At 38.3% G+C, this 14,313-nt stretch overlaps 1 protein-coding gene and 2 long non-coding RNA genes across 6 annotated transcripts; 2 read left to right on the plus strand and 1 right to left on the minus strand.

Moving 5' to 3' along the window:
• Nucleotides 1-81: 81 nt before the first annotated feature.
• LOC127640141 (probable ribosome biogenesis protein RLP24) lies at nucleotides 82-2,413 on the plus strand. Its single transcript, XM_052122557.1, has 6 exons — nucleotides 82-247; nucleotides 1,483-1,596; nucleotides 1,699-1,771; nucleotides 1,858-1,921; nucleotides 2,018-2,103; nucleotides 2,182-2,413. Exons 1-6 carry the CDS (start codon nucleotides 167-169, stop codon nucleotides 2,247-2,249), a joined length of 486 nt encoding a protein of 161 aa, XP_051978517.1. The 5' UTR covers nucleotides 82-166; the 3' UTR covers nucleotides 2,250-2,413.
• A 1,630-nt stretch (nucleotides 2,414-4,043) lies between these two features.
• Nucleotides 4,044-9,220, plus strand: LOC127640146 (uncharacterized). The gene is made up of 5 exons (XR_007970063.1): nucleotides 4,044-4,108; nucleotides 5,247-5,413; nucleotides 7,031-7,176; nucleotides 7,604-8,474; nucleotides 8,653-9,220. It is a non-coding gene; the product is annotated as an uncharacterized LOC127640146 (long non-coding RNA).
• On the minus strand, nucleotides 8,224-12,003 carry LOC127640147 (uncharacterized). Of its 4 annotated transcripts, none has more exons than XR_007970067.1 (4): nucleotides 10,640-12,003; nucleotides 9,941-10,441; nucleotides 9,578-9,666; nucleotides 8,224-9,456 (listed from the first exon to the last, which is right to left on the minus strand). It is a non-coding gene; the product is annotated as an uncharacterized LOC127640147 (long non-coding RNA). The 4 variants fall into 4 exon arrangements; XR_007970066.1 differs by having other exon boundaries at nucleotides 8,224-9,237; nucleotides 9,338-9,456; nucleotides 9,941-12,003; XR_007970065.1 differs by having other exon boundaries at nucleotides 8,224-9,237; nucleotides 9,941-12,003.
• Nucleotides 12,004-14,313: the final 2,310 nt, after the last annotated feature.

The raw sequence follows: 14,313 nt of genomic DNA on the forward strand, positions 1-14,313 counted from the left end.
TACTATCTGAAAGCTGTAATGCCTCTCCAGACCTGCAGGTGGCAGTAACGCCCACAGTGTACGTGATGACGTCATCCACCGGAAACAGAAGAACGAACGTCCTTTTCCGCCTGTGTGCGCAGTGTCGCAGCACATGTGCGAATAAAATCATAATAATTGTTTAAAAATGCGGATTGAGAAGTGTTATTTCTGCTCCGCGCCGGTGTATCCCGGACACGGTATGATGTTTGTACGCAACGACTGTAAGGTAAACGCTTTATTTCGTCATCTTAGCACGTTTATGGTGATTGTTATTGACGTGTTTATGTTTCAATACGCGGACACTAACATAACGCGTTGTCATTTATACCCTAGTTCAATATTTAAAACATGGTATTATTATGATTCATGATTAAAAACAGTAGGGAAAGGTGCCCTGAGTGTAATATATATATATATATATATATATATATATATATATATATATATATATGTATAGTTACTTCATTTCTATATTCATTGTCTAGTTGTTTTTATTTAAAGAGACAGTTCGCCCAAAAATTAAAATTCTCTCATAATGTGTTCACCCTCGTGCCATTCCAGAAACGTGGCTTTCTATCTTTTGCAGAATACAAATGAAGATTTTTAGAAGAATATTTCAGCTCTGTAGATCCATACAATGCAAGTGAATGTTGGTCAGAACTGTAAAGCTCCCAAAATCACATAAATGCAGCATAAAAGTAATTCATAATACTGCAGTGGTGATAGATGTGGGTGAGAAACAGATCAATATTTATGTCCATTTTTACTCTAAATCTCCACTTACAATTTCAGACATGAAATGAAACTAAACAGGCATCAAATGTGACTTTTAGATGTGAAGGTGGAGATTTAGACTATAAAAGGACTCAAATATTGATCTGTTTCTCATGTTGTTGTTGTTGATATTGGGGGGGGCACCAAGTAATCCACAACTACCACTGCTTAAAAACATGTATTACCATAATGCATGCTTATAAATATATATTCCCATGATGCGTGCTTTATGTGTAATAAAGTTCTACAAGAATGAGGTTTAACCATCGAGTTTAGTGTACACAACAATCGTTATTTTCAAGAAAGTTTTCAATGTAAACTTTTTTTAGACCTATAAAGATTTCAGTCATGAATATAATTTTTGTTTCTCAGTGTTACTCTGTTTGACCTGAACAAAATGTGCAATTTAATAAAATAAAAATAAATAAATATTGATATATATAGATATTTAATGATATCATAAAATAATGTGGTTTTTTTTATGAGGGTGACAACAAAATATCACAATGACTTTGAACTCAGTAATTGCAAACATGTTTATTACAGTAGATGTGTGTTCAGGTCATTGTTTTGATTGTATTTTCTTTAATGCGTTAAAATAAACTGACTAGATCGAGCATCACATCGTTGACCCTTCATCATGAACCCATTGTGAAACCTTGAATATGATTTTCTCATGTTTTTTAGGCATTCAGATTCTGCCGGTCCAAATGCCACAAAAACTTCAAGAAGAAGCGAAACCCGAGAAAGACCAGATGGACGAAGGCGTTCAGGAAGTCAGCGGGCAAAGAGCTGACAGTGGTGAGATATTATAAACCATATAAACCTCGTCCGTAATGCGTTCCACATCGACTGACAGAGAACAGCAGTTCTGATTCATTTCCACTCTCTTCCTGTTGACAGGATAACTCGCTGGAGTTCGAGAAGCGCAGAAATATTCCCGTCAAATACAACAGAGAGCTCTGGAGCAAGACAGGCGAGTCTGATGTCACTCATCGATTGATACACGTTTGATTGATTAATACAGATCTTGATGTAAACGATGTGTTTGTGTTTTAACAGTGGAAGCGATGAAGAAGGTCGAAGCGATCAAACGGAAACGACAGGCGCGATTCATCGTGAACAGGTGTGTATTAGTCGCCGTATGGAACCCTCGTTTACGATACGAGCCCTTTAACTGGTCATGGCTGTTTACGGTTTGTACATTGTCATGATTTCAAAGGTTGAAGAAAGGAAAAGAGTTGGAGAAGGCGGCAGATATCAGCGAGGTCAAGAAAAACATTCACCTCATCAAAGCTCCTCACGCAGGTGAGATGCCGTACAGACGAAGCGTCCATGAAATGTGTCTCAGAAAACACGATTCTCACATCTCGTCCCTTATTTCAGGTCAAGCCAAACAGCTGGAGGACAAGATGGTCCAGAAACTGTCAGAAGACGTGGAAATGGACGAATGACGTCACATTTGGACACCGCCGAAGAGTCGATGAAATTGAGATTTCTGTGTTCCACCGAGACTTTATTGGTTTCTATCCTCGTACATCAAGCGTTGTGTCTGTACTGCACCTGAACTCAATAGAATTTGCACGAAATGTAATTGCAATAAAAGCGGTCAACATACGGTTGTGATCTTTTTATAGGGTGTCTTCACTAGCACGGGCGAGATTTACACGCCTTAATGCACACAACGTCTTCAAGCTATACAAGTCGTTTTTATTCAAAGGTTTAACAATAATTTAAGCCTAATTATTCAACTTGGAAAACTCTTGATTCTTTGCCATCAATGCGATTGGGAGTTTTCTTAAGCCACATACCATGGAGCGCTGCATTACTCAAAATTAAATGCATTTAAAAACGTTCAGATTGTTAAATTAACCGCTAAATAATCCAATAAGTGTCCCCTGTACTTCATTTTGTGTCCATTTTCATTGTAATTGTTACCTTGATTTTTATTAAGTATTTAAAAAAGTTTGTTTTTTTAAGCACAAGCTTTGTGTTGCAGTTTGTGGCACGTCACGCAACAACAGCGGGTACCACCTTTCAAACACGATTTTGGGATTTTTATGTTTAGAGACTGTCAGTGATTTCTTTTATTTTTTCTTGCATGATAAATGGATGAAATTGAGTGCTAAATCAGATGAGGGGCATTTATAAATTGTGATTTAATTTATTAAATTGTTTTATTTCATTATGTTCCTTACGGAGCCCGTTTGAGGATAAAAAGGGCATTTTCTTTATCTGAAATAATTCTGTTCCCAACCAATAATTTTATCATGGTTTTACTACAGTGACCATATTTTAACCATGATATTCATAGTGAAACCATATTAATAATTCATGAAAGCAAAAATGATAATAAAAACCATTAGTTTGTGGTTACTATTGTTTTACTACAAATAATTTGGTTAAAATGTGGTTATAACATGTTTATAGTTTGGCAATCTCTTGGAATACATTTAACATGGTTTTACTATAATAATACTGGAGTAACTGATTATAGTTACCATGTTTTTTCTCTAAATTCTCCAAAGGCTTCACTATGAATTATACACGTTGAACGGTTCGTCCCGACTGGTGGCGGACAGCTGCGTGACGTCACATGACGGGTCTGAATACAAGATGTCTTCTACACATCACATAATCTGATTATTTCGACAGAAGTAATCTAGGAGTATCTAGCATTTAAATCTGAAAGGAATATTTCGGATTTAAAACAAGTTAAGTTTAAATCTACAGCATTTGTGGTATTATATTGATGATATCGTTCCTCGTTTTCTTAAAAAAAAAAAAAAAAAAAGAAGCATAAATGTGTGTTCCAGTGAGACACTTACAATGGAAGTCCCTTACATTGAGGTAAACACACACAAGCCCCCACACGCGCTACGTCTCCATGGTAACGCGCTCAACAAGTCACGTGATAAGATGCGCGGATTGACGGCTTGGAGGCAACTGAGATTCGTCCTCCACCACCCGGATTGAGGCGTCACCATGACACCACGAGGACTTAGAGCACATTGGGAATTGGGCGTTACAAATTGGGAGAAAAATAAATAAAAAGTGATGTAACTTAACCATGTTTAGTTGTGAGCAAAAATATAAATATTTTTTTTTTCAAACAAGAATTAAGTATCACAAAAGTGAGCTCGTAATACCTCTTTGCCTTTGCGCTTTTCTGTGCGTTTCACTTTGGCATTGTTTTGACGTGGGGGTGGAGTCTGGGGATCGGGGCGTGTACAACGGGCTCACGGATGCCTCCCTGGAAGTTACGTCATTAGCTTGCGACATGGCCGAGTGGAGTCATGCGGGTGGATCCCAGGTATGTAAAGTTTATCGTTTCCTTTTATTTAATTAGCATTAAATGTGTATTAACAGCGTTTGCTTCTGATAAAGAAGTTAGAGATCAGTTAAAGCGCTGGATTTATTAGCCATACTCGCTAACGTTAGCCAGCATCTGCTGTTTATTTCTCTCAATTGATGGATTCTTATGTTTACTTTCTAAATTATAATTGTCTATACCATATTATGTTGCTTCTAAAATTTGTATAAACTACATATTAAACAAAATATAAATGAATAGATGTTACACTGTTGAAGTTGAAAATAAATAGATTACAAATAAAAAGTTCGTAACAAACGTACATGTCTTTTTATATTTTTTTAAATGTTCACATTCCCTATTTTCTTAACTATGTGTTATACAGCTTCTTTAGTTCTTACGATGCTCACTGTAAACGTTCGTTTATCTAGGTCACTTCGTGTAATTATTTGCCATGTCACATTTAGCAGAGAGAATATCCAGATGTCGTGACTGCTGCACGGAATTTTATTAGTGTTGTGACCCAAAGCTTCGGTCATATTCAGGCAGCTCAGTGTCAACAACAACAACAACAACAACGCCTCCTTCTGCTGTTTATCGGGCTACGTCTACATTAATCCGGATACATTTGAAAACTGCGTTTTCGTTTCAAAACACTAACGCAAGCGTTTTCCAGAAGTTGTTCGTCCACACTGAAACGTATGCAAACGCTTAAATCATGTTACTGCGCATGCGGGAAATCCCCGCTGCATGTTCGGTCTGAAACGCAATTGTCCTCGTGTTCCGTCTCCGGACACCAAGTAAACTTCCCTTCGCCTTTGAAGGAATGTGACGGTTGTACAAAGTGACATTTAATTTTTTAACAACGCTATCAAAGTGAGTATCAAGTATAACAGCGCCGCTAGAACACGGGCGGCCATCTTGATTGTTTTGGTTGGATAGATCACGTGACTAAAATGCGTCATCGTGTTCCAAAGCGTCCGTTATCACAGTCCACACTACAACGCCAAAAACGGCGTTTTCAAATGTATCCACTTTGGAGTGCGTTTTCAAAAAGCAGCTTCTCTTACGAATCAAACTGTTCAATTTGTTTTGCCTTTACACAGTTAACTTTGTGATGTTCTTTTATTGTTTGTAGATCGTTTCCCTGTATGTTTAAAAAGGCAAAAAAGAAAATTGCAAACCCTCAAATAGATCAGAAACGGACACGTTGGACGCCATTTTCTGTTAACATACACCTCATCCTCACCATCCGAAGAGTTACTCCCGGCAGGACTGGGAAAACCAGACGTGAACCATTCTGAAGTAAGCACATTTTTAACAGTACAAATGTAAATTTATGTCAGTGCCATCTGATAATAAAGCAGCATTAGAGATGTTCTCACTGCAATTAACATTGGGTTGACATCTTTATTTAAATAATATTCCGGTTTCAAAACAATTTTTGATGAATCAACATAATTTGTTTGAAAATGTGAAATTCATTTTGACATCTATTATTTTCTATAAATATGTAGAAGTCTGTGGTACAGTAAGGCACCCACTGATTAAAGTATAAACACTACATATAAATATGCATGTAGAAATAGTTTTTAAAAGTTTACTCCCATGATGATGTAATGTCAACAAATCCTAAAAATACCATAAAAATTACAATTTAATAAATGTTAAAGCTGAATAATACGCACGTTTTTAAAGACTAAGCAATGTAGGTGCTTTTATGTAATTAAAGGCTTAAAATATCTGGTTTTAACCCCTCCCAAAATTTGCTACATTCACTTCCATTGTAAGTGCGTCACTGTAACCTCCATTTGTGCTGATCGAAGGGAGTTGAAACAACTTTTTGTGGTGATCAACAATCATTCATGTAAAGCCCATTGCTTGCTTCATTAAATACTCATACACTTTGAACAAACTTGTGTTTATGGAAAATGATGCACATATTCTGAGGGAAACTGTAAAGAAAATGTTGTACATGTGTTTTCGTAGTAAAGAAAGGAAAGATAAATGCAGAGTGACATTTCCGTAGTTCCATTGATAAGCAGTTATTAATAGTGGTTGTGTGCCCATCACGAGCTGTATTTATATAATCAGTGTTTTTTGACCTCATATATATATATATATATATATATATATATATATATATATATATATATATACTAATAGTAGTATTAACCCTTGTTTTGTAAATATGCAGCGTGAAACCTGAATCCCTTGGTTATAAATGACCCTAGGTTACCAATTTGAAGTATGGGGGTTCTGGGTATCTCACTGAGTATTAACGCTGACTATCACCGCTGGAGTCATGAGTTTGAATCCAGGGCGTGCTGAGTGACCCCAGCCAGGTCTCCTTAGCAACCAAATTGGCCCGGTTGCTAGGGAGGGTGGAGTCACATGGGGTAACCTGCTTGTGGTCGCTATAATGTGGTTCTCGCTCTCAATGGGGCGTGTGGATGCTGCGGAGAATAGCGTGAAGCCTCCACACGTGCTATGTTTCCATGGTAACGCGCTCAACAAGTCCCATGATAAGATGCGCGGATTGACGGTCTCAGACACGGAGGCAACTGAGATTTACCCTCTGCCAAACGGATTGAGGAAAACCCCCCAAAAAACTATTTGACGAATGGGAAGTCTTATTGTATGTTTTTTTTTTCTCTTTCAATTTATTATTTGATCAAACTGCAGTATGATCATTGAGAACAATATCTCATAGCATGCTTATATTGTGTTTTTTAATATTGCATTCATTTTAGGAGTTTAATTTAGTAGAAACTTTTGCAATTACATTATGAATTCACTAATGTTTCAGATCCATTACAGAAATGTATTGTTTTATATTTGTCATGCAATTACATAACCATTGCTTTGTGTCTGCATTTAGTTTTAATTTTGTGCCTTTGTTTGTGAACCTGTTTTCTGTAGTTATGCACGCTTCTTAAAGCTGAATTTCCCCAAATGAGATCACGTACTGGAGGTTGGCTGCTTTAGAAGGCCCCAAGTGCACTATAATGCCACTACCGGTTTAATACTTGCATGTGAAGTCCTGTGGTGGCAGACAATCAGCTGAGGTATGTTATTTACACATAATAACGACCATTTTAGTTTTGTTTTTAGGCAGCATATATACCCAGATTTTTCATCTCGGATTACTGATGCTATGAAAATAGTTGCTCAGTACTGTGACCCTTGCCCCCCTACACGAACCTCTACTCCTACACCCACAAGTTATGAGGTCATATGAATCAAAACAGTGTATTACGGACATCACCTTATGCGATCACTCCTCTGTGTCACACCTGAACACCAAAACCCAGAAATAAAATGGTAGAGTATTTTTAATCAATACACGTAGAGACACTTAAAGGGACAGTTCACACAAATATAAAAATTCTGAAGAAAGGATAATTCAGGTTAAACATTTTTTGAGTTATTGTACATGTAATGTCATAACATTTGCCAGGCTTCATCTTTGTATGTTTCTGCTTTCTCTTTCAGGACTTCGGGAGAGGTGTTTTCAGTCAGTCTTGCTCAGGGTGGACCAGCCCCTGGTTTCTTGAGATGGTGGTGCTTTGATTTGCAAAACTCCATAGGAATGCATTCTGGAAGAAGACGCTGATCCCTCAGCATGGACTGATGCTATAATTAATGGTGGTTTCACTGGGGCCATTACACCGGAGAACATATGGGAAGAAAACAGTCCAACTGACTGTTCTCCAGTTACTCAAAAAAAAATAATTATTAGACCAAACAGTGTTATTTTAGCTATCGGGGAAACGTCTACAGATTTACATTGACACAGTACAAATAGAGTTTATTGTGAGGAGTGGATATAACAACCTTTTAACTTGTATTGTGGCCATACACCAATCTGCCAAGTATTGTGTCGGTCCCCCTCGTGCCACCAGAACAGCATTCAATTGTACAGAGCGGTTATCTGAGTTACCGTAGACTTTGTCAGCTTGTACCAGTCTGGCCATTCTCTGTTGACCTCTCTCATCAACACGGCATTTCTATCGACAGACTGTTGTGCATGGAAATCCCAGAAATACTCACATCAACCATCAGAATGGGGTATAAAAAAGGTGATCTCAGTGATTTGGAGTGTGGCATGAGTGTTTGTGCCAGATGGGCTGGTTTGAGTATTTCTGGGATTTTCATGCACAACAGCCTCTAGAATTTACTCCGAATGGTGCCAACTGCACCATGTTATGGCTGATTGGTGTTTTATACCAGATTTTTTATTAAAAATGTATGATTATTCCAGAGCTGTTGTGCTGCATGCAACCCTGCATCTGATCCCAAGTGCACATCTCGCAAGAACATTCAGGACTTTGCCAACATTTCTTTGTGTGCAGTGGACGATAAGGTATCATTCATTGAGACCCCATCTGTATTTAATTGTATTATTTACTGGGTTATAGATTGTCACATATTCTGAGGTACTGTCCTCTACTAATTTCATCGTTTATTTCACAAGCGATAAACATCTTTATTAGTGGTGCTCTCAGTACCTGAACATGCATATTTGTTGTGTCATCCCACAGGTTGATGCAGAGCATTATTCCCAAATCAACTTCCTACAAGATTTTCTTCAGGAAATTGAAAGTGCTGGTATGCAAGACAAGATTTTATGTATCTGATATGGAACCTCACAGTTAGCAAGAGAAATTAACAACTGTCATACAAACTTTCTACATGTCCACTTAGTTTTAGGTCATTTAATGTCAGCTATATTGTTCTCTTGCTTGTAGAGGATGCCCCTAACTGTCCCCTGTATAATACAGTTTACATTTCCTACAGCACACATAATTATAAATCATTCAAAACAGTCATGTTGCAAGCCATCCATTTGGACACTGGAGTTTAAAATACAAGCAATGCATCCTACTGACTGTGCACATGTTCTTCTCACTTTGTATGAATAATAAAAAAAAATGTATTACAAATAAATGTCCTGCCTATGGAGTGATGATTCATTGTAAAGTGCCTGATTAGACACTGTCAGTTAAGAATGGAGCACAAAAGTTAGTACGGTTACATATTTGTTGTGAGATTGGGCCACATGTTCTTCAGTCAAAGGCCATTCGACTGGACTGGCTGTGTCCCAGTCAGTCTTTGTCTTGCACATTCTGTGAAAAGTGGATGGACATGTTTTATTGGTGCAATACATTAGGTGAAAGTTTATAAATTAACTTGTTCTGTGCAATTTACAACACTATGAGACCTCACATTCTGGAGGAGTAACAGGGTTTGGAAGGGGCCTGGAGGGCAGGCTGTTGGTTGGATCAAGTAACCCTTCTAAGATGTTTGTATCCACCATTCATTTGTCACGCCAAAGGCGTTCAATGCTTTAGAAATGCAAGCAAAACAATGTAATCATTGATTAACAGCACCTTGTTGCATAAATGTTGAGTACAAACAGTCACCCTTAAAACTGGAATGCTTGTAAATTTACATCTTGATGCTTACCGCTGGTTATGCACGTGTCTTCCTGACATGTAATTTCCCCTCCCACAGCAAACATGCACCTAGCGATCTCCACATTGTCTCCTCGAACTCTAAATGCACAAATAATTAAAAAGGTCATTGCTGTTTTAGAAAAGAGACCCAACACTCTGAGCATAGTCAGTGTCATGTTTGTGAAGACAGACTGCACAGATATATAATACTTTTCTGGAGTAGCCATCAATGGCACTGAAAATCACAAATCCATACTTGATAAAAGATAACATTAGTTACATATATATAAACCGTTAATAACTAGAGAGAGAAAAGCGCAAACATACTTCAACAGCTGGCTTGATGTACAGTATACTTCACAATGTGACGTACCTTATAAGCTTGTGGTTTGTGTCCTGACTATACACCTCAACGGTGTCATCCTTGTAGTCCAGCAGCGTCCTCTCGATGCATGGAGTCTCAAACACCTGTCCATGGCACACGGTGACCCAGTGCTTGCAACCGTCCTTTCATCATTCTATGCCCTAGGTGTGGACTTTCAACCTCCTCCTCGTAGGTGTGTTTTACAGAAATGCCATACTCATTGAGACAACCATTGATAGTCCTTGTTGACACACCAAGGATCTGGGCAATACATGGAACAGACAGCCGCATATTCACTAGTTTCTGAAGATACTCTCTGGAAATGATACACTTTGGAGGTCCCTTTACTCCATATTACACTTCAAGGGCAGTTATACACTTCTGAGACTGTAATTTGATTATACACTGAGGTGATGAAAAGCTCATGGTTGCATACAAACTGAAAGTAGTCTAAATCCAATGGTTGGCAACTCCATGCGTCTCTCCATTATCATCTTTCCCAGTTCAACACTGATGGCATAATTGTGATGGCACACATTAATAATTCCTTACAAATATGTACACTATCCAAAGCTGCTGGCTAACGTTAGCGAGTATGGCTAATAAATCCAGCGCTTTAACTGATCTCTAACTTCTTTATCTGAAGCAAACGCTGTTAATACACATTTAATGCTAATTAAATAAAAGGAAACAATCAACTTTACACACCTGAGATCGACCCGCAGGCCTCCGCTCGGCCATGTCGCAAGCTAATGACGTAACGGGCTGTTGTACACGCCCCAATCTCCTGACTCCACCCCCACATCAAAACATTGCGCTTTTCTGTGCATTTCACTTTAAGGCAAAACGGCATCACGAACTCACACATGATGTAAATGCAGATTAAAAGGAGCGTTGCAAAATAATTAGTATATATCGCAAAAAAAAGATGTGTGGCAAAATCATTGCTGCCTAAAAATCTGTTGCAGAGATAAAAAAAAAAGATTGATTATCAACAGTCATTGATTTTTGCAATTATATCTTGATTTTTGCTATATTTTATTTATATTTTGTAGCCCGAACGCCCCTAACTGTTAAAGTGTTCATATGGTCTCGCATGATGATGTTCATATAAATTGTACGACTTCACGTGCAAATTCCTGAATGTCTAATGCTTGAGTTCTTGAAATACTTATTAATATTATGCCCTTACCCAAACTTAACCAATCAGTAGTGTGTGTAAACAGGATAAGAAGCTGTTGTGTGTGTGACAGAAGCAAGTAATAGTGGCGTACTAGATGGAAACAATGTCCAGCAACGTCATTGGCTGTAGTGAAAGTCGTAGGAGTTCAAACGAGTGCAGTTGCACTATATCATACGAATTAGCCACATTCAGAAAAGTCGTACGAATCCTGACGATTTCGCCATTAGAGTGTGTCGCAAAGATCGGAATCAATACAACAATTTAGTTAATTGTATATCACAGTTTCTCAGTGTGATGGCCCACGATGCAGCCACACGTAAGTGAGCATTAATGTTATACATACATAGCACATAAACACACAGACACATGCTTTGAACGGAAACGAGAAGCTCAAACATGTACCGGATAAATCACTTAATGGTTTCTCTATTCATAGCATATGTATATGGCAATAAGATTTAGACACGGTTTCTTTCTCATTTATATGTTTAAGTTTTGTTAAATCATTAACTAGTTGGAGTGCACACATTCTAGTTTATGGTGTACGGTACATACTTTTATTAATATTGATTTCTTTGAGTTTAAGTTACCGCTGTGGAGTGGATGGCTGGAGCTGTGGGCTGTGAATAGTGGTCGCCGAGTTTCCGGATTTCCGGTCCGTGCATGTAAAGGACCGGCACGGCGCCTCGACCGCGGCTTTAGTTCCGCTTGTCGCTACCAACCAGCAGATTGTCTGTGGGGGAAATGGGGTGTTTGTATTTGTATTTTCTTTTCTAATTTGTTGGTTTTCTATGTTGTTGTTTCTTTATTTCTTCAAGATGTGTAGTTAAATGTATTCCAATTCTTTAACCTGCCTTATGTATTGTGTTATTGTATTTTGACGTTTGTGTTTTCTGTTTCCCCTTGCGTGTTAATGTGGAGTAGTCTCGCTACTCTAAAAAAAGACAAATTACACAAAATAATGACATTACAAGTCTTTCAAGTAGTAGTTAAAGACATTTAAACAATCTTAGATGAATCTATCTTGCCTCTGATTGTGCTATAAAGCAGTTACTGTCTGGCCCACGTACAGAAAACATCAGACGAGCCACGCCAACAGTCTCTCCTCCCTGATCAGCTCGCACTCGAAACCATAACATAACATACATAATGAAGAGCCAACATTTTTTTGTTAATATCTCATCAAATGTATATTTATAAAATGTAATTAATATGTAAAATATATCAAATGTACATTGTTTTTAACTTGCTAGTCTATAGGAAGTTACTTTTTTTTTTTTCAGTATGCAATAAAAGAAAAAAAGATTAGTGTTACTTCCCCAACCAGCTTGTTGGTTTAAAATGGTATTATCCATGTTTTAAAGGTTCTTCGGGAGAATGCGAACAATGTCCATTATCACCTGTTCTCAAACCAGGGCAGGCCAACTCTGTAATTCTGCGACTGCCATCTAGTGGTATCTGCCTGCCTTGCAGTTGCGTGTGGATCCTCACTGCTGAAAATGCGGAAAGCAAGTCTCAAAATCCAAATGAACCGAACAGGATCGGCTCGAACAAGGAATCAATAAATGCACGCGTGTCTTCTGATCCACAAATGCACGGATTAATTTTTGCATGAGCAATTTTTGATTTCTGAATGTAGAACAGAACATGTTTATTTGCAAATATGTCTGTATTTGTGCAAATCACTGCACAATCATTCAATCCCGAATTCCACAGATTCAAATCAAATGGCATTTGTCTGTGGTTAGTAAAATACATTCACAACATTTATCTAGTACATGCATAATTGTGTGTGCATTCATTAATCATATTGAGATTAAAATCATCCCAGTATACACACACACACACAGTATATATACACACACACACACACACACACACACACAGTATATATATATATATATATATATACATATATATATATATATATATATATATATATATATATACACACACACACACACAGTATATATATATATATATATATATACACTCACCTAAAGGATTATTAGGAACACCTGTTCAATTTCTCATTAATGCAATTATCTAATCAACCAATCACATGGCAGTTGCTTCAATGCATTTAGGGGTGTGGTCCTGGTCAAGACGATCTCCTGAACTCCAAACTGATGTCAGAATGGGAAAGAAAGGTGATTTAAGCAATTTTGAGCGTGGCATGGTTGTTGGTGCCAGACGGGCCGGTCTGAGTATTTCACAATCTGCTCAGTTACTGGGATTTTCATGCACAACCATTTCTAGGGTTTACAAAGAATGGTGTGAAAAGGGAAAAACATCCAGTATGCGGCAGGCCTGTGGGCGAAAATGCCTTGTTGATGCTAGAGGTCAGAGGAGAATGGGCCGACTGATTCAAGCTGATAGAAGAGCAACTTTGCCTGATATAACCACTCGTTACAACCGAGGTATGCAGCAAAGCATTTGTGAAGCCACAACACGCACAACCTTGAGGCGGATGGGCTACAACAGCAGAAGACCCCACCGGGTACCACTCATCTCCACTACAAATAGGAAAAAGAGGCTACAATTTGCAAGAGCTCACCAAAATTGGACAGTTGAAGACTGGAAAAATGTTGCCTGGTCTGATGAGTCTCGATTTCTGTTGAGACATTCAGATGGTCGAGTCAGAATTTGGCGTAAACAGAATGAGAACATGGATCCATCATGCCTTGTTACCACTGTGCAGGCTGGTGGTGGTGGTGTAATGGTGTGGGGGATGTTTTCTTGGCACACTTTAGGCCCCTTAGTGCCAATTGGGCATCGTTTAAATGCCACGGCCTACCTGAGCATTGTTTCTGACCATGTCCATCCCTTTATGGCCACCATGTACCCATCCTCTGATGGCTACTTCCAGCAGGATAATGCACCATGTCACAAAGCTCGAATCATTTCAAATTGGTTTCTTGAACATGACAATGAGTTCACTGTACTAAAATGGCCCCCACAGTCACCAGATCTCAACCCAATAGAGCATCTTTGGGATGTGGTGGAACGGGAGCTTCGTGCCCTGGATGTGCATCCCACAAATCTCCATCAACTGCAAGATGCTATCCTATCAATATGGGCCAACATTTCTAAAGAATGCTTTCAGCACCTTGTTGAATCAATGCCACGTAGAATTAAGGCAGTTCTGAAGGCGAAAGGGGGTCAAACACAGTATTAGTATGTGTTCCTAATAATCCTT

This window comes from Xyrauchen texanus, chromosome 49, assembly GCF_025860055.1.
Source record: "Xyrauchen texanus isolate HMW12.3.18 chromosome 49, RBS_HiC_50CHRs, whole genome shotgun sequence".
Taxonomy (NCBI): domain Eukaryota; kingdom Metazoa; phylum Chordata; class Actinopteri; order Cypriniformes; family Catostomidae; genus Xyrauchen; species Xyrauchen texanus.